The 25,328-nt window shown below is 38.4% G+C and overlaps 1 protein-coding gene across 2 annotated transcripts in view; it reads left to right on the top strand.

Annotated features, from left to right (window-relative positions):
- Nucleotides 1-19,497, top strand: part of LOC125458284 (polypeptide N-acetylgalactosaminyltransferase 10-like) — a 93,211-nt gene extending 73,714 nt beyond the window's left edge. Inside the window, exons 9-13 of one of the 2 annotated variants that reach the window (XR_009446611.1) lie at nucleotides 149-370; nucleotides 2,768-2,884; nucleotides 6,213-6,362; nucleotides 13,634-16,969; nucleotides 19,286-19,497. Coding sequence is in view for 1 of the 2 variants with exons in the window: in XM_048543443.2 (XP_048399400.1) it covers nucleotides 149-370; nucleotides 2,768-2,884; nucleotides 6,213-6,362; nucleotides 13,634-13,798 (654 nt within the window). In the remaining variant the exon portion in view is untranslated. Of the gene's footprint in view, nucleotides 1-148; nucleotides 371-2,767; nucleotides 2,885-6,212; nucleotides 6,363-13,633; nucleotides 18,487-19,285 lie in introns of those variants that run through there. The other variant, XM_048543443.2, reaches the window with a different exon arrangement.
- Nucleotides 19,498-25,328: the final 5,831 nt, after the last annotated feature.

The raw sequence follows: 25,328 nt of genomic DNA, 5'->3' as shown, positions 1-25,328 counted from the left end.
ACTTTTCATCTCCTAACCTGCTTGAACTTCAGGAATTATAACCAAAGTGTTTTAACAAAATGTGTGTGTAATGTTCCAAGTTAATTGTTTTCAGATTCAAAGAAGGAATCAATAAGTTGTCATTCATATGAATTTGTTTGTGTTACAGAATTTGAAACGAGTTGCTGAGGTGTGGATGGATGAGTATGCAGAGTATCTCTATCAACGGAGACCAGAGTATAGACATATTTCTGCTGGTGATTTAAATGCACAGAAAGAACTGAGGACTTCCCTTAATTGCAAAAGCTTTAAGTGGTTCATGACTGAAGTGGCATGGGATTTACCTAAATTCTATCCACCAGTGGAACCTCCAGCTGGTGCCTGGGGTGAGGTGGGTATGCAGGAATGTATAAAGAACAATTTTGATTGGCAGGTGTAGATAGGTGTTGGTGAAGACAAAATTGTACAATATTAGATGTTTCATGAGGCCATAGCTGTAACGAAAACAAGTATCTCAACAAGTATAAGCCGTGTATGCAAGCAGTTCGACAGTAGAAACCTTTATCTGAGTGACACTGCTGTTTCCTGAACTGGTGAATACATAAGAAATAACAGGTCAGTAATAGATACCAACAAAATTAGTTTTAGAGTGAACTAAGCACAGGTAACAGAAGACCTGGTGATGGCTAGGTAAATGATTGCAGTGGGGAACTGAATAGTTACATAGATGCAGAGTGAAATGTATGATAAATGTTAGTAGGTATTCTGTTTACCTTGAGTAAAAAATCACAGAAACAAGGATTGGTGAGTTAAAGGATGAAGGCCATGAATCTGTAGAAGTGTGATTCATGTCAGATGGAATTCTTTTTTTGAACAGATGTCAATAGAGCTCTAACAAAGATTACAAAGATAAAATTACAAACAAGCTTCCACCAAAGATGGTGATTTTCTAAAAGCAAAATACTGCAGATTATGGAAATCTGAAATAAGAACAGAAATTCAGCAGTTGGAGAGTCATACAGCGCAGAAACAGACCCTTCAGTTCAAATCCTCCTGCCAACCTAACATCCCAACCTGACCTAATCCCATTTGCTAGCATTTGGCCTGTATCCCTGTAAACTTTTCCTATCCATATACCCATACAGATGCCTTTTACATTCTGTAATTGTTCCTCCCTGTACCACTTCTTTTGCCAATCTGTTCCACTCTGCATGAAAATGTTGCCCCTTAGGTCCTTTGTTAAATCTTTCCCATCTCACCCATAGCATTTGGTCTCTCGTTTTGGACTCCCCCACCCCAGGAAAGGTCCTTGGCTATTCACCCTATCCATGTTCCTCATGATTTTATTAAACTCTATAAGGTCGCCCCTCAGCCTCTGACACTCTAGGTGAAAAAAGCCCCAGCCTATTCAGCCTCTCACAGTAGCTCAAACGCTCCAACCTTGGCAACATCTTTTATTTTCTACACCCTCTCAAGTTTAACAACATTCTTCCTATAGAAGGGCAACCAGAATTGTATGCAGTATTCCAAAAGTGGCCTCACCAACATCCTGTACAGCCGCACCGTGAAGCCCCAACTCCTGTTCTTAATGCACTGCCCGATGAAGGCAAGCATGCCATCTGACACTCCTCAGCCCATCCAATCAAGGACCCATTGTACTCTATAGTAATCATCTTCACTGTCCACTACAATCACCTATTTTGGTGTCATCTACCAACTTACTAACTGTACCTCCTATGTTCACATCACAGTCATTTATATAAAAATGAAAACCAGCGGACCCAGCACTGATCTTTGTGGCATATCATTGGCCGCCAGTCCGAAAAGCAGCCCCTACCACCACCCTCTGCCTCCTACCTTCAAGCCAATTTTGTATCCAGTTGGCTAGCGATCCCTTAGATCGCGTGGGATCTGGGGGAACTAGTCAACTGGATACAAAATTGGCTTGAAGGGCGATGGTACAGGGTTGCTTTTCAGACTGGAGACCTGTGACCAGCAGTGTGCCACAGGAATCAGTCATTTCTCAACATTGATATTCTGGCAGCATTTGTGAAGAGAGAATGTTAATGAGTTAATGTTTTGAATCCAATGTGAACACCATAAGATATAGGAGCCGAAATTAGGCCATTCCGCCATTCGGGTGTACTCCACCATTCAGTCTTGGCTGATAAGTTCCTCGACCCCGTTCTCCTGCTTTCTCCCTGTAACCCTTGATCCCCTTGATGATCAAGAACCTATCTATCTCAGCCTTAAATATACTTCATTACTTTTTTTGAAAGAACTTAATTTCGTATTATTGGTAATTTTTTTTTCTTGTTGTTCAGCTAGCTGAGAATGTGGCAGGAGTTAATAATCTTAAAAACCAAAAAGCAAAGAATCTCAATAATATTAGCAAAGAAAGGTGTTAAGGAGTTGCTGAAGATTTGATGTTAATAATTTGAAACATTCAAATAGTACAGAAGCAATAAGAGAGGCTATTATAGAATAGAATATAGTCGATGAAAGGAGTTGTACTAGTGACTGAATATCCTCTGTGTTGTTTTCATCACTGGTAGTTGAGCAATGATAATAGTTACAGACAGTAGAGGAGGTTAAACTAATTTCGAAAGAATGTTTGAATCAAGGTAACGCAGAATTGCCCATGGCCCTTTTTTTGTGCAAAGTTCAGAAACCAGAAAAATCCTTGTCAAAAAGAAATGCAAGTTTGAAGACTATTCTTGTGTTTGGAGTTACTTATCTGAGGTCTCAAAGTAGATTTGTGATTCATGTAAACAACTTTCTCTCCTAGATTCGTAATGTTCATGTTGGATTATGTGTGGACAGTAAACATGGGGTTTCTGGCTCACAGCTGAAATTAGATGTTTGTATCAAAAATGGTGCGGATGGGACCTGGTCACATGAGCAGGTCAGTGAGCCGCAGCACTACTTTAATTTCAGTTAACAAATTAAGAATCAGTTGGTTATTGTATATTGCTGATGTTGTCTCTACATCTTCTGCTACTGCTTTCCTCTTCCTTTAACTCTGTTGATTCTCTGTGGATGAGACCGAGAGGGAGAGAGACGCTTGGTAGTATGATGTATTAGGGAAAAGAACCACCGGCAGCCAAAGGCTGCACTTAGAAACAGAAGTAGGCTATTCAGCCCCTTGAGCCAGCTCTGCTATTCAATTAGATCATGCCTGATCTATGGGCTAACTCCATATGCCTGTCCTGGCCATTTTTCTTAATGCTCTTGCTTAATCAAATTGTCTATCTCAGATTTACATTTAACAATTAAAGAATAGTGCAACACAGGAATGGGCCCTTTGGACCACTAAACCTGTCCCGACACATGACACCTATCCAAACAAAAACCTTTTGCTTCTATATAGTTTGTATTCCTCTATTCCCTGCTTGTTCATATATCTATTGAATTAGCATCAGCCACCGTTTGAAGAAGAGAGTTCCAAACCTCCACTGCCTTTTGCATGTAGAAGTGCTTTGTAACGTCTCACCCAAAATCTTGGCTCTAATTCTTAGATTATGAGCCCTGGCTCTCGAATCTTCAACCAGTGAAAATAGTTTATCTTTATCTACCTTGTCTTTCTCTGTTAATATCCTGATAACATTAAGTAAATCACTCCTTTAACCTTCTAAATTCCAGAAAATAAAGGCTAAATTTATCTAATCACTCCTCGTAAGTTAACCCACGAAGCCCAGGTATCATCCTTGTAAACCTGCACTGAACTCCCTCCAGAGCCAAACCATTCTAGGGTGTGGTGCCTATATCTGTTCATAGTAGTCTAAGTGGGGTCTAGCTAAGGTTTTGTATAATTGCAGTGTAACATTTGCATCCCTGTACTCCAGCCCTTTAGATATGAACACCGTATCCCACTAGCTGACTTAACTATTTTCTGCACATGTTCATCGCATTTTAAAGAGCTGTGCGCCTGAGCCTCCAAATCCTGTTGGATATCCACTGTATTTAATTTTCTAAAAAATGCCCTGATCTATCCTTTAATCAGTCCAAAATGAATAACCTCATTCTTGCTTATATTAAAATCCATCTACCACAGCTTTGCCTATTCACCTGACCTACCAATTTTTTTTGTTGTAATTTTATGCTGTCATCAACAGTATCTCCAGTGCTGCCCAAGTTTGTGTTGCCAGCAAATTTGGATATTTGACTTTTATGCCATTATCAAAGTCATCAGTGAATATTGTGAACGATTAAGGCCCCCATACAGATACCTTGGGGACACCACTAGTAATGTCCAATTTGAATACTTACACATTTTTCCAACTCTCCTCCTTGTCACTACACTACTTTTCAATCCTATTTGGGATGGGATTAATGGGGGAGTTTTCCGTGGGCCTGGCCTATGCAGTAAGTCTCCATTTATTGTTGCCATATCTAACATTGTTTCACTTTAATGTTGATGAATTAATCAGGCCTTTAATCTCGCTGAATGTCACAAGATTTGTTTTCATGTTGTTTCACACATGAACCTGACGGGTACCGTTTTGAAGTTGCGCATCCCCTATGACATTTCCAACTTGCAGCCTTTTCCCCCTTCCTGATTCAGCCTCTCCCCAAGTCCTGAACCTTATGTTCCCACTCGAGACCATGATTGGTGCTAGAGTTCCGGGATTGGGAAAATGTGAAACTCGGTGCAGATGCTGTTATAAACCTTTCTTGAAAGTACTGACTTCACTGCTTCCCACTTTTGAATGCTTGCTGTGAGTGAGGCCTTTGGAGATGAATGATGACAGGAAGAGCAGCTTCAACAATCATTTTTAAAAAGCAACATGGATCATGGCAACCTTGCCTCGATACTTCTGTACCCTCAGAGCTCTCACTTTCGCAACCCCGGAGCTCCTGCATTGAATTAAGATAATGAATGGAACCACGCATTTTTTGGAAGTGAAAAACAGTAGGAAATGGATATTTGGCAAGTGGATGTCTTTCCTTCCGAGGGAGAGAGATGCAAGTTGGAGAAAGGAAACGACCATAAGTCAAAGGCTCAGGGATGGGGTGAGACGGCAGGTCAGAGGGTTAAGAAAGGGAAAGCTCTGAAGTAAGTAGGAGATTTGGGCAGCAGATTTAGTGGTGAGCAGGAGGTACTGAGAATCGAAAGATACATACTTCTTTTATACTATGATTTTAAATTTATTTTACTTTAAAAGTCATTTCATTTACCTTGTGAGTATTTAACAATATAAAATATATCAATTTATAGAGTATGATATTTTAATTTTTTTCTCTATTGAGACAGATCTTACAGAACCTAAGAATAGTTTGTGCAGTGGTTTTAAACTGCTTATACTTAAAGTCAAGATTGGTGGAAACCCAGCCACAAGTGAGGACAAATGTTCACTTGGTGGTACAGAACTTGGGAAATGCTGAAACAGAAGAAACATACTGTTGAAACTTTTAATCATCTTCTCGTTAGGATTGTACACAGGAATACTAGATTTTAAAGGCAATGATAATCTGTACTACATAAGAAATCGGGTGCTGACTGGTTGAGGCATTGCTTTTGAGGACTGTACCAGGGAACAGTTACTCCAAAGCTTTTGTTTAAACTTTGAAAAAAAAGGCAAGTCCACTCTGCCTCGTGGCATGAGAAATGCATCTTCGAAATATGTCACCCAAGCTTTTGTTTAATTAAGAAAGTTACAATATCTGAACAAATTCCAAAGGTCCTTCCTCCTGTAGAGGATTGGCTACTGCATATGATTATACATAGCTTCGAGCAAACATTAATGAGCCACTTTGAGCTCAACTAATAAGTTTAAATTTGTCATTTGTGTAATTGTTGGTATACTTGGGACAGCTGTGTAGCTACGCAATCCAGAATCTGATCTGATATTAAACATCATGTTCTAAGTTTAACATATATAACATTGAAAGAACTGCGGATGTGGCAAATCAGGAACAAAAACAAAGTTGCTGGAAAAACTCAGCAGATCTGGCAGCATCTGTGAATGAAAAAACAGAGTTAATGTTTCGGGTCGGAAATATTCTAAGTTTTGCCAGCATAGATTAGTTGAGTACAGTCAGTCCTCTGTACTTTGTGAATGTATGGTCCACGTACCTGGAGTCACGCCAGCACTGAAATTCCTGTAACTACATTACTCTTTTGTGTGATTAGCACAATGTGTTTTTTGTTTTTCTCAGCAGCATCTTGTTGATGGAAAATGGTTATTTTTCCGTATCACTGTTTTCAAATTTGATTTGCCTTCTCCCATTAGGTCTTTACGTTAGGTTGGCGAGAAGATATACGCCCTGGAGATCCCTTGCACACGAGAAAATTTTGTTTTGATGCTGTTTCACATAATAGTCCAGTCACATTATTTGATTGTCATGGAATGCATGGAAACCAACTATGGAAGTACAAAAAGGTGAGTGATGTGTAGTAATCTTTATAGTGAAATTTTTCAACAGTTGTAGAATAAATTTTAGAGGTGAAATTTATAGATAGGGAATCTTTTCTCCATATTGACTTGGAATATTAATTCTGTATTTTCTATTAATCACCTATACTAACTTTAGATAATTTAAATTGTGTGGAAAAAATGAACAATTTGAGTATGAAGCTGAATCTCTCTCATTTCTTCAGTAATAGACACGTTATTGAATTATCTCAATTGATCTCATATCTTTTAGAGTACATGAGCCCCAATTCAAAGAGCCACATTTGAAAATATGTCTTCTGATTAATGCATATTATTTTTGTAACTATAATTAACAAATGTACAACATATTTGAGGATGTAAGTAAATGGGTATGTTACAGTGAATCATTGGAAATAGTTTACGTGGATTTTCAGAAGACATAGTGTATGTGATATGTAGGTATACAAAATTTGGTACAGAGATTGGGGGTAAAGTGGTAACATGGATTGATGATTTATTAGTGGAAAGAGGTTAAGGGGACATTTTATGGGTCTGTGGTAAGGATTTGTGCTTGGGCCTTATTTAAACATAATGGAACAGTCTTTTAGCGGAGTTGAAGATGTGTGCCAGTACTTTGTAGAAGTCCTGATGCAGTGACACCATAAACAAATTTTATGAGTAAGTTTAAACTCCTGATGATTCCCTTATATCCAGCATACCTTGTGAATAACCCTAACCCTAAGCATAGCGTAGAGATTTGGACCAGGTACGTCGGAATTACTTGCATACTTGTCGTGGAAATGCTCGACAGGTCGTGATCTGATTCTAACACAATGACGTTTTTACATTCATGTTTATTGGGCATTGCTGGCTAACCAGCATTTATTGCTCATCCTGAATTGTGTTGGAAAAGCATAAAAAATAGGAGCAGGAATTGGTCATTCAGCCCTTCATGCCTGGTCCACCATTCAATATGATCACGATTGATCCAACTTGTTACCTTGTTCTCCATTTCTGCTCATACATTTTGATCCCTTTAGCCCTAACAACTGTATCTACCCCCTTGATAGTATTCAGGGTTTTGAGCTGAAGTGGCATGTGTGGCAGAGAATTCCACAAACTCACTATTCTCTGTGTGAGGAAATTTCTCCTTACTTCAGTCCTAAATGGCCAATCTCATATCCTTAAACTGTGATTTCAGGTTCTGGGCTCCCCAGTCATCCTGCTTACATTCTTTCTGTAGTGCTGTTAGAATTTTATAGGTTTCTAAGAGACACCCACTCCCGTTTTTCTAAATTCTGGTAAATATAGTCCTAACCGATTCATCGTCTCGTCATGTGTCGTTCCTGTCCTCCCAGGAGTCAGTCTGGGGTAAATTGTACTCCGTCTATAGTCAGAACATCTTTTGTCAGGTAAGGAAACCAAAACTGCACACATTGATTCAAGTGTGATCTCACCATGGCCCAGTACAATTACACCAAGACCTGCAAAAACTGCTTCACATCCTTTTGCCATGAATGCCAACCTATAATTTGCGTTCTTCACTGCCTGCTGCACCTACATGTCTAATTACTTGCCAGATTTGCCCCTGCCTTTGATGTCTCTTATCCTCCGAAAGACTTCACAACATTCCGAAATGCTAGTGCCCAGAATTGTAAACTTCAGTCTATTTGAGACTTAACCTAACTTTTTCCACGAAAGTATATAGTACTCCATAATCATCAGCATTAAATTTCTTCTGCCACATGTTCACTGATAATATCACTTTGCCTCTGAGGTCTATCACTATCCTTATTAGAAGAAACTCTGTAATACACCATAGATTCCACGCCAGATAGGCATGTACTTTAAGTCAGTTACATGATATTAGTTGAAGGTGAGATGATTCCCTTTGTAAATGGAGTTGATATAATATTTCCAGTCAGTTAGCCAAGTGCCTGTAATGTCTGTTACTGTTCGCACACTGTGTACATGTGAGTGATATTGCAGCCATGTATGTTGTTAGTGCTGTTTTAAACTTCAAGACATCTGTCTCAACATGAACGTGATCTCTGAAAAATGTGTTGTAGGCTTAAAAAAAACCTAAAAGCACACCATGGTGGTTGCAAATGGTACTAAAAGTTAGTGGTGACAGCTAATTAGTGGCAGTAAGCTGAAAGTGATAGTGAAAAATCTTTTTCAGTCATCCATCAATCTGCGTTCACAGCTGAGCTTACTATAATTAATAATAAAATCTCCAATCATGTACTAAAGCACAATGAGTACTCAGCTGTCTCACGTGCTCTTTAAACAAAAGGTGAATTTACAAAAATCCCAGTACATGGGATTCTTACGCAGACGTGGTCTATAGTGTTCCAAGAAGGCAAGTTACCATCTTCTCAAGGGTTACTAGGGTTGGACAGCAATGAATCCTGGTTCAGCCAGTGACATTCATGTCCCACAAGTGAATTAAAAAAAATCTCCAATTCCTGTCCTGCTAATGCAATATATTGGATTTCCACTTGGCAGTCACTCGGTACCTAGATTGAACAAAGATTGATATTCTGTTTATTCTAGATGCTGATTTGGAGCTATTAATAATAATGCAATAATACCACACCAGTGAAGCACATACCACATTTCTGGTATGGTGGATTTGGATTTTTACACTGGCATTCTAAATTCATCTACTGGCAAGTGCCTAATGAAACTGCATGAAAATTCTGTCTCGACCCCATGTTATTTTTTAATCCTGACAGTGACAACCAGTCAAGTGAAAATTTGCATGTGCAAACTCACAATTTACCACTGAGTGGTGCAGTTTACATCTATGGCAGTTGTGTTTAGAACTAGACCACCAACCTGAGTGTGTCTTTGCTTAATTTCTCAGGTATGTAGTTTCATGGATCCGTCCTGTACAAACTCTTAATACATATAAACTGCTTTTTAACTAAAATTGTTTCCATCTAACACTGCATTAGAGACATTTGCATTTTTTCTATTGGTAACCCTTAGCAATGCTGAATGAAGACTGTTGGAAGTAATTTCATATCAAGCATTACTTTACCATGGAGAGTTTTTTTTAAGCTTGCTTCAGCATAAAACTTAGATTAACTTTTAGATTAGCAACAAATTGAGACTATTCCATAAATCTCCCAGGCTAGTGATTTTTCCAAACTAAAATTCAGTTTGCACATTAGCAACAAGATTAATACTTGGCTATTGAAAAAAAGTGTCAAAAATAGCTATTTTCATTACATTGATATTCATTTTAAACCTAGAATATGTACAGCTAAAACTACAGATCAATTTCAATCATAAAAATATTTCTTCCCTGCCTGTTACTCCTGATACTTTCTCTTAACAATAACCTGTCCTTGTTTGAAGTTTTGAAATAAATATCAAAGATTTTTTTTTAAACTTTTTTTGTTCCTCATTCTGCTTCCACCTTCCTATTATGAAGGCAGTTTTGGTTGAAAACCAGCTACAAAGATTTTTTTTTGAAACAATTAATACAAATGGTATGAATTGACAAACTAATGTTAATGTAAGATAACAAAATGTGGAGCTGGATGAACACAGCAGGCCAAGCAGCATCATAGGAGCACAAAAGCTGACGTTTTGGGCCTAGACCCTTCATCAGAAAAGGGGGCTGGGGAGAGGGTTCTGAAATGAATAGGGAGAGGGGGGAGGCAGATCGAAGATGGATAGAGGAGAAGATAGGTGGAGAGGAGACAGCCAAGTTAAAGAGGCGGGGATGGAGCCTGTAGAGATGAGTATAGGTGGGGAGTTGGGGAGGGGATAGGTAAATCCGGAGAGGACGGACAGGTCAAGGGGTGAGGTTAAAGGGTAGGAAATGGAGATGTGGCTTGAGGTGGCAGGAGGGGATAGGTGAGAGGAAGAACAAGTTAGGGAGGCAGGGACAAGCTGGGCTGGTTTTGGGATGCAGTGGGGGGAGGGGAAATTTTGAAGCTTGTGAAATCCACATTGATACCGTTGGGCTGCAGGGTTCGCAAGCGGAATATGAGTTGCTGTTCCTGCAACCTTCTGGTGGATCCCTAACCTGTTCTTCCTCTCACCTATCCCCTCTTTAGCGGAAGAAACTAAGATTTGGTTGACAAATCAGATTTTTAGTTCAGTTTTTAAAATTATGCCATGCACCTAAATGTTTATCCACTTAATAAGGGAAGTTCATACAATTCAAATAAAATCCCATAGAGGCTGTGTTTTAGGGGAAAGTGGTGGCATTGTGGTACTGCCACTGGATTAATAATCATCCACAGGCCCAAACTAATGCTCTGAGGATGAAGGTTAAAATCCCACCATAGCAGATGGTCAAATTTGAACTAAATTAATAAATCTCGAATTAAATCTGAAATAATTGTCATAAAAATCGATCTGGTTCAGGACAAAAATCTTAAAATTCAGTCCTGCAATCATGAACAAAATGACAGGAAACTTTTTTTTTGCAAAAATAATCACTAACATAATCTGCAATAATGTCCAATTTATGAAGTTAACGCATTTGATCAAGTGAACCTTGACCTGGTTGAGAATAAACAGCTGAGTTGTCATCAGCTTCAAGGTTAATGATGTTTGCACGTTATACACAAAGCTGGACTTTTAAGATCTAATAACACTTGTTGAATGGTCTCTACACAGGTTCATTAATGTACTTTAGGGAAGAACATCTGTTGTTCTTATCTGGTCTGGCCTACATTACTTCATATCCAAAGCAAACTAGTTGATTCTTAATGCTCCCTGACTTGGCCTAACAAGCCATTCAGGATCAATACATCTGGACTTAACACTTGGTATTGACATGGGCAGTGAAAGCAACCCTGTTGACCCTGTGAAGTCCTTTTGGTGGCTTGTGCCAAAATTATGAGAGTTGCTTGAAAGGCTATTCAAGTAACAGAGTGATATTGCCAGTAAGAAAGGAATTGGAGAGGATGATCACATCCCAGTACCAGAAATGCAGATGACAATAATCAGTAACCTTGTGGCCTTCACTTTACAATTGCTTCCAGCTCAGGATGCACACCTGATTCAATGAAGTGTGTGGAAGGGCATGCCAGGAGTAACACCAGGCATTCCAAAAAATGAAATATTAACCTGGTGAAACTGTCACCGCTAAACTAGTGGCATGTATATCCCAAACAATGGAAGCAGCATGTGATCAACAGAACTAAGCAATCCCACAACCAACAGGTCAGCTTTAGGCTCTGCATTCCTGTGGAGTAATTGTATGACATCTCTCAAGCATGTTTTCCAGTAACACATTTTCTTGCAAACTGTTTCAGCTTCTTGTGGTTAGAGCACTGTTTTCAACATACTGGACATGCTTCCTTTTCTTTCACATGGTGTCATTTGTAAGATTTACATCCTGCACGTTGCCTCTGATCTTTCCGCTAGTTCCTCTATATATTTCTCACTTTTCTCCTTTACTTTGGTCCTGTCAGGCCTGAGCTGTCTCTCGGTATAGAGCAAAGACTGATCACATTAATCCTCTCCGGCTAATGTTTGACTACTGTGACCTTCATTGTACTTTGATAGTTTTCTTACGAGTCTGAGATTTTCTTCTGTCAACAGATGGGCTTTCATGGCCAGTACTCTTTTATAACTAAAATAATCCTATCTCTGAGATCAAACTTTCATTCTTCTAACTGTTAAGATTCAGCTAGGCACCTTAAGCGTAGTAAACATAAATCAATTTTCTCCTTTTCCTGAACGCTGACGTTAAACACATGCTTTTAATAAATTACATTAGCAGAGATCTCAAAATGATTCTTCAAAGCCCTCAACATTTCTTTAGTCTGACTTTTCTGCTCCTCCGTGAGGTCTAGGTTGCAACACAGCTGGTAACACTCTCCCAGTCTTATTAACAAAGTTGTAACTCCTAATTGTTTAGATTTTTTTTTAACTCTGGCTATTTAATAACCTTTCTGGTCTCAATGGAAAATTTCCAATTCTGTTTCAAATCATTTTTATCTCCACAAGAGCAAGGACTAGAAAATTCAAAGCCTTACTGACTCACCCAGTGGTACAAAGTTGCAAACTAAAGATTTTTAGTTGTACTCTGTTTCTTACAGTAGCAAGCTCTGTTACAGCAATTTATGATCTACACTAATCGCAGTTGCAAACTGCTGACACCATGTTCAGTATGCTGACTATAATGACTTCTGCCTCCATGCCTCTGCACAGAGTAGGAATGACATCAGAAATCACATGACAATGGCAATTCGTCGTGCGCAATCTACAGTGTACAAAAATGTTTCTCCAAATGAATCACTTCTCCTGGAACGAATGTCTATTGGAAGTTTTCACAAATTTGTACCTGATTCCGTACTTATAAAGAAGTTCTAAAGAGTTGCATACAAAAATATTTTTGTTTTGTGTTAAATATTAGAAACAAAAATGGACAATACTGGACAGTCTGTTTCCATGCTCTATGACTCGACGTTGAACAGGTCAGGCAGCATCAGTGGAGAGTGGGGTGGGTAGTGGGGTGAACAGAAGTTAACTTTCAATTTAATAGTCTTTCATTAAACCTTTCAAAAATTAAGTTGATTCTCTTCTGTATAAAAAGCATGTCTTGGAAGCATTTGAATCTAATTTTCCTAAAGACTGGAAATTGTACCCCAATGGAATTTTGTATATTTTTAAAAGCCACTTGCAGTAATTTTAACTTATTTACTAATGAATTGTGTCTTATTAAAATACTTCTTTTCTGTCTATGTTTCAGATGTATTAACCAAACTGCACTGAAAATATACCTTCTTAAACTATTTTTTAAGTGCTTTATCTGCTGTCCGATTGTTATGGCTATTACATATTTTGCATGTGAGTTTGAATGGCTATTTGATTGATTTTATCAGGTGGATGGAAGTTCAAGGAAGTAAGTAAAATCTTAGAACTTGTGCCCATAGTGGACTATCTTAGCTGATGACCTGTTGAGTGTTGCCACCATTTCTAATTTTAATTTTTACTTATCCTGTCCTTCAATATTTCCTCCACTCCAGGAAGTGCAATGCAGTTGTTTTCAGGATCAGCACATATTTTGTGCTCAGTTATATCTTAGACAACTGCAGGACAAGTTCACGTGCCAGCAGGGCTTAAAGAATAGTGTTCAGGAATAGGAACTGTAGATTGGAGCTTTCATTCTCCCCTCATAGGCTACAGAGTTTTTAATTGTCTTCAGCAAAATAGGTTAAGCATGTCGGCAAGACGAAATGTAGTAGTAACAGTTTTTAATCATGCTGATACCGAAACCATTTATCATCTATTTTGTTTTCCAGGACAAGACTCTGTACCATCCAGTCAGTAACAGCTGTTTGGACTGCAGTGTCACGGATAAAAATATTTTTATGAATATCTGTAATCCCTTATCTCCGACACAACAGTGGCTATTTGAAAATATAAATACAACAGCTTTGGAAGAAATGAACATTAGAAACTTGTAGTGACTTGTATTTAAAACATTGAGATGTAATCATTTTTATTCAGGGTGGTTTTTAAGGGATGTTTTTATAGCTATATCCAGGGTTTTTTAAATAATTCTGGCATTTTGAAAGGTTTTATCTCAGGACTGATTAGGTATAAGCAGGTGTTTGTTAATGAGGTCATCAAATGCTCTTGCAGCGCACCAGTGCTTGTGTGCTGAAGTGATAAAACTTCAGCTGATTTTTAGTGCCTTGGCCGGTGAAAGGCAGAGAGTACCCATGTCACAATGGCTTTTATTACATCTGGGCAATTAGCCATCTCGCTCTTTGCCAATTCATTTTCTATTTGACTCAAGAAAAAGAAGAATTTTCATTTGTATAGAATTTTTCACTATCACTGGATGCCTCCAAGCTCTTTACAGCCAGTGAAGTGCTTTGAAATGTAGTCACATTTGTCAATTAGGAAACGTAAATTATTTTTAATCAACTTGCTTGGACATGTGATGGCACACCTTTTTGGAGTAGGCATGACTTGAACTTTTAATCTCACTAAATTGCTGCAAACAATTATTTAAGTTCGCTGATTTGATCACGCTTTAAAGAGATCCATGAAGTGAAAAATAACAATTAAGCGACTGTAACGTTTTCCAAACTGGCGAAGTATCCATGTTTTTTAAGCTCTGTTTTCCACGGAGGAGTATGCTGCAGTTTCAAAGTTCCTTGATTGATAGAAAGGATACTACAATAATTTATTTGCAATTGCCTACCTTCCGAAGAATGCCATTTTAAAAAAAAATGGAAAGCATAAAATGTGCTATGGTGCCTACATGATTGCATACTTTCTGGTTTTAAAAATCAAGTTGTTACATTTGTATGTTTCTCATGTTGACACCACTATTACATTTTACTCTGAGATTCAGGGTTAACTTATCTCTCTTATTTTGCACTTTAAAATGATGCTGTCTATATGCGACCAACCTCGGTTTGTGTTTATTAGAAATGACCTGATTTAGGAACATTTAAGGTTTTGCATTCAAATAACTTTTATGCAAAGCCTGTAACAGAATTTAAATGCCCTCTGAGAAATGTTGCTTAAGCCTTTTGTTTGAACTTGTAATCTCTCAGCAAGAATTAAGCACAGATTTATTTTAACAAAAAACTTGATCAGCTGTGGGGAGTATTTAAAAGTTTTACTCATTATTTATGTCTATGCAGAAGATTACTTTCAACTACCATCCAAGATGATCAGGTGTTTTCCAGGATGACAAGAAGGATATAATTATAGAAATTGTACGATTTATGAATCAACCTATTTTTTCCATAGTGAATGACCTTGCAGAGAAGTAACTTCAATGAAATACTCATTGTCAAGTATGATTGAATTCATATCTCTTTATGGAACTTTTGTGGGCTTGGCCAATGGAAGTCCAAATACACATTACATCTTCCATAATGTCAGGCAGAGAAATGCACAACTGGGCCCAGTAGGTTCAGACCAGTGTTTACACTGCACCAAAACTTCTACCCATCATACTTCATCATATTCTAACAACATATCCATATATCTTTTGTCATATGTACCTATATAGCTTCCTCTGAAATGCAATTCTATGAAACATGTTAACTATTCCACGTACGCCGCAAGATCTACTTTCTTAGCACTCTTGGCTAAAGACATTTATTTCTTTTGAATTCCTTATTGGATTTATTACTGACTTTTATTAATAGTCGCAAATTTCGTATTTTCCCCTGAAGAGAATTAATTTTATTTTTGAAAGTCCAAAATTTGTGGAGGAAGCACTGCTTTAAGTTAAATATTAAGCCAATCTCTAGTCTGGGCTTTTATAAATTTTAATGATTTGTATATACTTCAAATAGCCCATTTATATTAGCAGAAATTGGATAAATGTTTTCATTCTAGTTTTGGTCTGTTGATTGGAATGCCTTTTGAAAATCAATAATATCACATGGATCAAATATGTATGCTAGATATCTGCTCTCAATATAACAATCGCTCAGCCTCATGAATGTGTACTAGTACAAAGAGAATGCAACCATTCTATGTGTAAGAAATGGTAAGGACAACCATATTAATTTTTAATTACCTAAGATGGTATGTACATCAACCGCAAAATATATTCTGACAAAATATTTTTAAAATCAGTGTCAGAATTACAAAGTGCTTTCCTGTTTAAGTATACATTTCTCAAATTGAAAGTTCCCTGATTCCTAAACCGCCTATGTAAATACTTTATGGTATTTTCTATTTTGAATATTTTTTCTTTGCATGAAATATTTCATTGTAAGCATCTGAGGAAGTTGACGTAAATTGTATTATTAAATGAAACATGGCTGTTTAATTTCAACATTTGTTAGTCTTTGAAATTATTTTGTAAAATCACTACTTTTTGGAACACTTAGACTTAGGTTGTTGGTAAGGGTTATGAACATGTCAGAAACTATGCATAACTTTAGCGGCTGAAATCATTTGACATGTCCCTCAGATTTGTCTCAGCCAAGGAAATGCCCTGCATGCTTGCAAGATCGTATTCACGCCCTTTGAATGATGTTCTAAGATCTTGCATTGCCAGTGTTCCAACTTGCACATTTTAAGCACTATTACTCAAGGCAGTGGAGGACTCAGCAATCTCATTCACCAGAGGAGGCATTCCTAATCTTATTAATGGTTCTACTATTAAAACTGATACATGTCTTATTTGTAATGTACATTTTTGTCATCTCAAAGACTCAAACACAGGCCAGAAAAAGAGAAAAAAAGTAACCAAATATCCATTCAGAACCAGAGAGGGGGCGGCCAGTGGAGATGGATCAGCAATTGATGCTATCTTTAGCCCAAATCTGGATCAAGTCTCCTTGTTTAATATGATTGCGACCATGAACCATTTCTACTTCTGTACTTCAGGTTTTAAGTCTATATTCTCTACTGTTTTTTAACCTTAATTGTCTGTTCGAGGAACTACATGCATTAAAACCAGCATTGAATTTTGAATGCATTGAAACCAAGTATTAAGTACTGATCCTGGCTATTTCCTCTGTTTATACATAATGACAATCCCCCCCCCCCCCAACCCCCACACCAGAATACAGTTGAACTTCTGGAATGGTGCCATCTACCATGGAATTCCAGCCATGTAAACGGAGTAGCTGAAGAAACCAAATACTGTACAAGAGGTAACCCAATCTTTTTAGTTGATCTCATGTCCATAAATAGTCTCATTGCATTAAGCAGAAAATTGAAATGAAGGGGTCTCAAAGTGCTGGCCGTTGTACAGATCTTACTTTCCTGTGCATTTCCGTTACAAACCCACCGACTCGCACAGCTACCTGAACTATACATCCTCACACCCCACATCCTGTAAAGACTCCATCCCATTCTCTCAGTTCCTCCGTCTCCATCACATATGTTCAGATGAGGCCAACTTCGACAAGGGATCCTCCGAAATGTCCACACTCTTCCTCAACCAAGGATTCCCCAGTTCTGTTGTCGGCAGGGCCCTCAATCGAGTTTGACCCATTAACCGCACTTCTGCCCTCACCCCTTCTCTTACTCCCACAACAGCGATAGGGTTCCCCTTATCTTCACCTACCATCCCACCAGCATCCGCATCCAGAAGACCATCAGACGCCATTTCTGCCACCTCCCAGCAAGATGTCACCACCAGACACATTCTCCTCCCTTCTCTTGTCCGCCTTCTGTAGGGACTATTTCCTCCAGGACACCCTGATCCACACTTCCTTCACCCCCAACACCTTCCCACAACCCTATGGCACCTTCCCCTGTAACCGGCGAAGGTGCAACATCTGTCCATTTACCTCCTCCCTCCCCAGTATCCAAGAGCCCAAACATACCTTCCAGGTGAGGCAACACTTCACCTGCTCTTCCAAGAATCTAGTCTACTGCGTTTGCTGCTCACATTGTGGTCTCCTCTACACTGGGGAAATGAAATGTAGACTTGGTGACTGCTTCGCAGAATATCTACATTCTGCTTGCAAAAAAGACCTGAACTACCTGTTGCCTGCCACTTCAATGCATCACCTTGCTCCCTGACCAACATCTCTGTCCCTGGCTTGCTGCCGTGTTCCAGTGAAGCCCAGCGTAAGCTGGAGGAACAACACTTCATTTTCTGCTTGGGGACCTACAGCCGTCTGGACTCAATATTAAGTTCAATAGTTTTAGGGCCTAAACTCTTCCATGTCCCAGCCCCCCTACCCCGCACACCAGTCCTTGTTACCACATCGCCTGCCAGTACTCACCTGCTGTTCTTAGCCACCAACAATCCCCATTAACAACTATTCACCCTCCCAGCCTGATTGTTAGCAACTCTTTTGTCCGTCTAACTGTCTTTCTCTCTCTTTGGACTGTATCCCATCGTTTACTCCCTACCCCACCCACCTTCCTGTTTTCAGCATATAAACTGATGCTTTCCCAGTCAGCATTAGTTCTGAAGTAGGTTCACTGGACCCGAAATGCTAACTCTGTTTTCTCCTTCACAGATGCTGCCAGACCTGCTGAGCATTTCCAGCAACTTTTTTGTTCCTGATATACAGCTCCGCAGTTCATTTGGTTTTTGTTTTTTTATATTGCTAGATTATTCAAATTATTTATCATTTAAGGTAAAAGCTTTATCCTACTATCATTTTATCTTTTAACTAAATTGCTTCCAGTTTTATTAGCCTGATTTAAATCTTGAATGATGGACAACATGTAAATTCTGTGATATGCTTCATTGAAGAATGTTTCAAATTAAAGTTTCAAAAACCTACCACCTGTGTTGAATACAGTAACTTTGTATTTATATTTGTATTTGTCTTTCATGTAGTAACATGTCGCAAGGAGCATTATAATGCAAAATTGAACAATGAATCATTTAAAAAGGTAGTAGGACAGATTATCAAAACCTTAGTCAAAGAGCTAAGTTTTAAAAAGCCTCTTACCGGAAGCTGAAAGAGAAAATAGTTCAGGGGAGGGAATTCGTGAGCCAGAACTTAAGACAGTTGAGGGTGTGGCCTCCAACAGTGAAACCTTTTAGAAAAGATATGGTCAAGAGCTTTAATTAGACTGCTGCAAATACCCTGGGAGGTTCTGGGGTCGATGAAGATGCCAAAATCATGTCAGGGTTTGAAACTAAACATAACTTTTAAAATTGGGGTTTTGCTTAACCAAGTGACTTTGTAATGGCTGATCAGGACTTGGTAAGATTTTGGGGCTCACTTTTTAAACTTTGCTCTCCTACAATTATAGATTATGTTTAAAAGAGCCACCCTAAAAGCTTACTTGACCTAATTAGTTACAAGACCTGTGCCAAATACTAATATTTTGCAAGCAAATTTTCAAAGGAAATAATACTTAATAAAAACAGTGGTTTTTCCAGTCGATCCAGATTGGTATGCCAATTCATGACACAGGTTGACTGAGAAAGTGCTTTTTGTTCTGTTGACTGATGTTCTCTTTACATCTTCCTTCCCTTTTTGTGCATTGAACCACAGAGAGTCACCACGTATTCAGCCTTGCTTGCCAAACAACCTTTTGCACAGTCAGAGACATCCTGGACTGAGTGGTGTATTTGTGCATGTACAATTTTTGGATTGGCTAGTTTGTGTCTGCCCAGTCTCAGACTGGTTTCTTTAAAAGTAGTGGTCATCTTGCTGATATCATTTCTTACTAACACGAATCATTCTTGGACATTGTGATGACTTTGTAAGATCATTCCTTTTGTAACAGTTGTGTTACCTTACCAATTCTTTTAAATTGTTACCAATAAAAGATGACACCAGTGAGATCATGATTCCGTCTTCTCTCCATCCGCACCCCCCCCCCCCCCCCTGCCCTCTCCCAGGGACAGCACAGTGGCTCAATGGTTAGCACTGCTGCTTCAGAGCACCAGGGCTCTGGGTTCAATTCCAGCCTCTGAGCTGTCTATGTGGAGTTTGCACACTCTATCATGTATCCATGTAGGTTTCCTCAGAGTGCTGTAGTTTCCTCCCACATCTAAACAATTACTAGGGGTCATGAGTTCAAAGTGAGAGGAGGAAAGCTTATGGGAGATACGCGTGGAAAGTTTTTTACGCAGAGGGTGGTGGGTGCCTGGAACGCATTGCCAGCAGAGGTGGTAGACGCAGACATGTTAGTGTCTTTTAAGATGTATCTGAACAGGTGCATGGATGGGCAGGGAGCAAAGGGATATAGACCCTTAGAACATAGATGACAGGTTTAGACAGAGGATCTCAATCGGCGCAGGCCTGGAGGGCCAAAGGGCCTGTTCCTGTGCTGTAATGTTCTTTGTTCTTTGTATGTGCAGGTTAGGTGGATTGGCCATGGGGAATGCAGGGTTACAAGAGTTGGGGGTGTGAGTCTCAGTGGGATGCTCTTTGGAGGGTTGGTGTGGACTTGATGGGGTGGATGCCCTGTTTCCACACTGCAGGACTTCTATGCTTAAAGTGTGTCATGTTCCCTCCAGTGACTAGCTATCATCCCAAATTATACATCTAAAATGGACAAAACAACTGAAAGACTACAAATGTAATTACAGAATCCAATTACAAAGTATATGTATAGATATATGCATGCACACACAGACACAAATTGATTACATACTTTAAATTGGTTTAGTATTGAAACTTAACCCATATCTTTGAGTCAAATTCTTTCACCTCAAGACGTTCTCACTTGAGACTTGTTGTGGATTAGCCTGAGACGGCTCTTTTGACATGATGGTAGTATCCCTGCTTCTGGAACAAGAGGCCCAGGTTCAAATCATACCTGTTACAGAGGTGTGCAAGAATTTTGCTGAATAGGTTGTTTCACAATATGTATACTTTCCTAAGCAATAAAACCATAAACAAATGATCTGCTTTTGACCTAGGCCAATTGGCTTTGTTACAGAAAATGTTTTGTAACTAAAAATAATTTAATTACTCATCTGCTTGAATCAAAATTATTAATGATTGAAAAATAAATCAATTCCATAAGTTGATGCAAGTAAGAGGATGGGCTGCACTGTTTTAGAATTCCTTCAGTTTATTGACAACTGAATGAGGGAGGATGGCCAGGAATGTATTGCTTTAGTCAGGAGAAAAGGTTGCTAAGACATAGATGAGATTGCCGTGGTGTTTAGCTGGGCCACTGTTGAGTTGAATGATATTAGAGGTGAAAATAGGCAGTTTTAATGATGGTGCAGATACGTGGTCAGGGTTTCATTTCAGCCAAATATGATACCAAATTTGCCAACAGTCTCACTTGCCAATGGACAAGGATAGCTTGGAGTCAGTAGCGAGGGAACAGGTCGTAGCAAATATCATGTATGTTCATGGATACATTACCAATAAGTTAAAATGTGATGGAGTAATGTTGGAAAGGCACTGTACCGTTAACTGTGTTGTTTGTGGACAGGTTTAAAAATGATGACACATTCATGTAAAATGCAATTTGTGATGCATGCAACAATCTATTTTGCACCCATTTTTAAAATGAAACATATCAATGTCATATGCTCCAATATAATAAGTAGATTTATTAAATTTTAGGCTTCATAAATGAGAAATATTTACTACATTATTCGATTTTTAACCATTGAAAGGGCATGTTACCTTTTTTAGAAATAACTTTTGATAAATTTATGCTTTAATGATTTATTATTTGAATACATTTCCTGCAAGTTTGATTTGATATTCCCTCTGTGTAATGAACCTTGTTCATTGTTAAGGTTTTTCATTTTTTGTGTAATGACAACAATACATGATCATTACTTCATGTTCCATAGAGACATTGAAATTGCTGGACAGGGCAAAAGCCAAGTGCCATCCATTTTGTTTTGTATTGTCCTGATGGTTGTTACAGAAATAATGAAGTGTTGGCTAATTGTGGCAACCAAATTCTACCAGTGAGCCTTCAATTGAAAGTGATATAAAGTAAGTAATCCTCAGTTGTAGAAGATTTCAGTATGCATGTCCAAAAGTTATCTGTTGTCCAACTATCCCCAAACTTGTTATACAGCACAAAAAATATCTGCACCTCCGGTAATGATTATTTTGTTTGAGATTGCAAATGTCTCCCTGTCCTCTCTTGTATACCCCCTCCTTTTCAAAATCATCATCCTGCACCCTCCCCGTAAAAACTTAGTGGTCTCCTTCTCTCCTGCAAAATAACACCCTATCTTCAATTCTAGATTTAGCTTCAAATCCTTGAACATATAGTACTCCATGAGGTAACTAATATATAACATACTCTAGGTTAATGACATGTTGGATGGATAAATCTTGGATTAGTCTGGAATTGGCTATTTTAAGTGAACTGCAAATCCTTATATTTCTGTAAGATGTTGAATGAAAAAGAACAATATTGTTGGCTCTGAAATAGATTGTAAATCCTATAGTAAAAATAAAAGTACATTCTGTAATTCAGTTGTAATCAACTTTCTACTTATGCCTAAAACTAATTGTACAACTGTATTTATGTGCTGTAATGTATACATATCTAACTACATTTTTGTAGCAGAAAGAAATCAAGGGATACTTTCTACCAGTTTGTGGATTTTCTTTGAATTTATTCCAGTGGCACTCTCTAACTTTATGCTTTTGATTGAGAACTTCAATGCAGGTGTAGATTTTACTGTGACAACTGACCAATTCTGGTCAGCTTAAGAAAGCTGAGCTTGTTGTGCAGTCATTGAAATTGCTGGAATTTGGGACATCAAAAGTGTTCATTTTATTGAGTGAGCTATGATAGAACAACTGTAATATCCATTTCTCTGTAATGATGGGGTGTAAAGTTAATGGCCTCAGAATGATGGAGCAGGAGATGGCTACTCAGTCACTTGAGCTTAGTCTTTAAAAACCAAAAGAACTGCAGATGCTGAAAATCAGCAACAAAAACAAAGTTGCTGGAAAAGCTCAGCGGGTCTGGCAGCATCTGTGAAGAAAAAAAGGGTTAATGTTTCAGGTCTAGTAACCCTTCCGCAGAACTGTGTGTGTTGAGCTTATTCTTTGTTGGTTCCTTGGTTTCATAACACTTAATATCCTTGCTTAACAAAACTCCCCCCTCACCCATCAAGTTTTTTGTTTTGAAATTTTCATTGTATCTAACCTCAACTATGATGTGTGGAAAACATTTCAAATTTCCACAGCCATTTGTGTGAAGACAATCACTCTGAAATGGTCTAACTGTAATTTTAAACTTTTACATGCTAGTTCTGAACTCTTCCCAATTCAAGTAGTTTGTATTTATATAAGCTGTCAAATTATTTGATTACCTTGAACACCTCAATTCTTCCTTGTTCAAAGGAATACAAATTACAATAATGCAACATATCCTCTTGGTTTAACTCTTTTAGGTTCACCACAATGATATTGGGATTGGGATTATGCTGCACTCTGTTCAAGGCTAAAATCGTTATGTAGTGCCCAGAATAGAATTGATACTACAGTTGGGGTCTGACAAGAGCTGTTTGCAATTGTAACATGACTCCAGCTTTTCTTTAGCTCCAGTGAAAAGAGCCCTTTTTTTCTGTATTTTATGTCCATTTCCACTAGCTTTTAGTGACTTTTGTACTGTAACCTCTGAGGTGTTTTCTTTGTCTATAATTCTGTCTTCCTACTGCAGAGTTATACAGCATGGAAGCAGACCCTTTGATCCAGCCAGACCATGCTGAATATAATCCCAAACTAAAGTAGTTCCACTTGCCTGCTCCAGGCCCATATCCCTCCAAACCCTTCCTATTCATGTAATTATCCAAATGTCTTTTAAACATTGTAATTGTACCCACATCTACAGAAAGTAGATGTGTTAAAAAAAAATGCCCTTTGTGTCTTTTTTAAATCTCTCCCCCTCACCTTTCAAAATATGCCCCCCTAGGGAAAGGACTGTTACTATTAACTCTATCTGTATCTCTCATTATTTCATAAACTTCTATCAGGTCACCTCTCAACCTCCAACACTCCAGTGAAAACAGTCCCAGTCTGTGCAGCCTTTCTTTATGACAAACCTTCCACACCCAGCAACATTCTGGTAAATCTCTTCTGAACCCCCCCCCCCATTCAGTTTAATAATGTCCTTCCTATAACTGGGTGACCAGGACTTGATACAATATTCCAGAAGATGCATCACCAATTTCCTGTACAACCTCAGCATGACTTCCCAACTCCTACACTCAAAGGACTGAGTGATGAAGCCAAGCATGCCAAATGCCTTTTTAACTGTCCTGTCTATATGCAACACAAACTTCAAAGAATTATGTATCTGCATCCCTAAGGCCCTGTGTTCTACCATTAAAAGTATAAGCTGTATCCTTGTTTGCTGCACCAAAATGCAATACCTCACATTTATCCACATTGAATTCCATCTGCCATTTTTCAGCCCAGAGACCCATTTGATCAAGATCTCTTTGTAATCTTAGAAAACCTTCTTCACTGTCAACTATGCCACCAATATTGGTGTCATCCACAACCTTACTAGCCATGCCTTCTATATTACCATCCAAATCATTTATACCAGTTAGAATAATCTAAAATATCTTAGTTAAGTCCAAAGTGGATGGACTTGCACTTCTCCACACTAAACTCTCCTCAGCCGCAGTTTACCAATAACTAATCAATCAATGCCTCTTTGTAACTTACTGCTCCCATCCATATTTACTGTGTCAACACAAGGTACCATAAATGTTTTCTCTGAAAAGTGCTGAGTACCAAAGTCAGGTGATTGGTCCAGGGTAAAATTATTGCAGCAAGTGAGGTAATGCATAGAGGCAGAGACATACTAAGTCACTGACAATACAAACTTTGAAATTAACAAAGAATCATTTTACAGGGATTCAAGTACTCCAGCAGTAATATATTACATGCAGCCCTTTATCTAACAATGCTTTAGCTTGAAAATGTTCAAGAGCTTCAATGTTTTTAAAGAAGGTATAAACTGCTGTCATACAAGAGTAGATGACTGAAGGGATGATCAAAACTATAGTTTAATGAAGCTTAAAAATAAAATGAGCGAAAGCAATCAATGAAGTTCTAGAAAGCTTATATTTGATGGTTTTGCTATTGATGGTGATGGGTGTGGTGACTAGAGGAGGAAAGGGTTGGAAAACTGAAGAATGGATGTTTAAGTAAGATTGGGAGAGACTGCAGAGATACAGTCTGTTCAAACCATTAAAGAATTTTACACTAAAACAATAATTTTGAATTCAGGGGATTAGGGAAAATTTAAGCCAACAGTGAGTAGAAGAGTTTGGAGCAATGACATTTCAGCATGGTTGTGTTTATGTAAACTAGATCTCAAATTTGTTAAGGAGATTTAAGAATTTTACTTTTGAAGCTTTGAAGATTTTTTTTCCCCACTTGAGGCAGGCGCACAATGTGGTAGAGTTGTGTTGGTAATGGATAGAATGTGCACTGTGAAGTAGTACATACCATAGTTCCTCGGGATATCAACTGCTTCAGCATGAACAAAGGCATAGCAGATGTGGTCTAAGCAATATTATCTAATATTCAGGGCATCAAGAGGATGGGCTTTGTTCATCTCCTGTTTTGTTGAAAAACA

Source organism: Stegostoma tigrinum, chromosome 13 (assembly GCF_030684315.1).
Source record: "Stegostoma tigrinum isolate sSteTig4 chromosome 13, sSteTig4.hap1, whole genome shotgun sequence".
Classification (NCBI taxonomy): domain Eukaryota; kingdom Metazoa; phylum Chordata; class Chondrichthyes; order Orectolobiformes; family Stegostomatidae; genus Stegostoma; species Stegostoma tigrinum.
The sequence above is the reverse complement of the archived record's forward strand: the minus strand, read 5'-3'. Positions and strand labels throughout refer to the sequence as shown.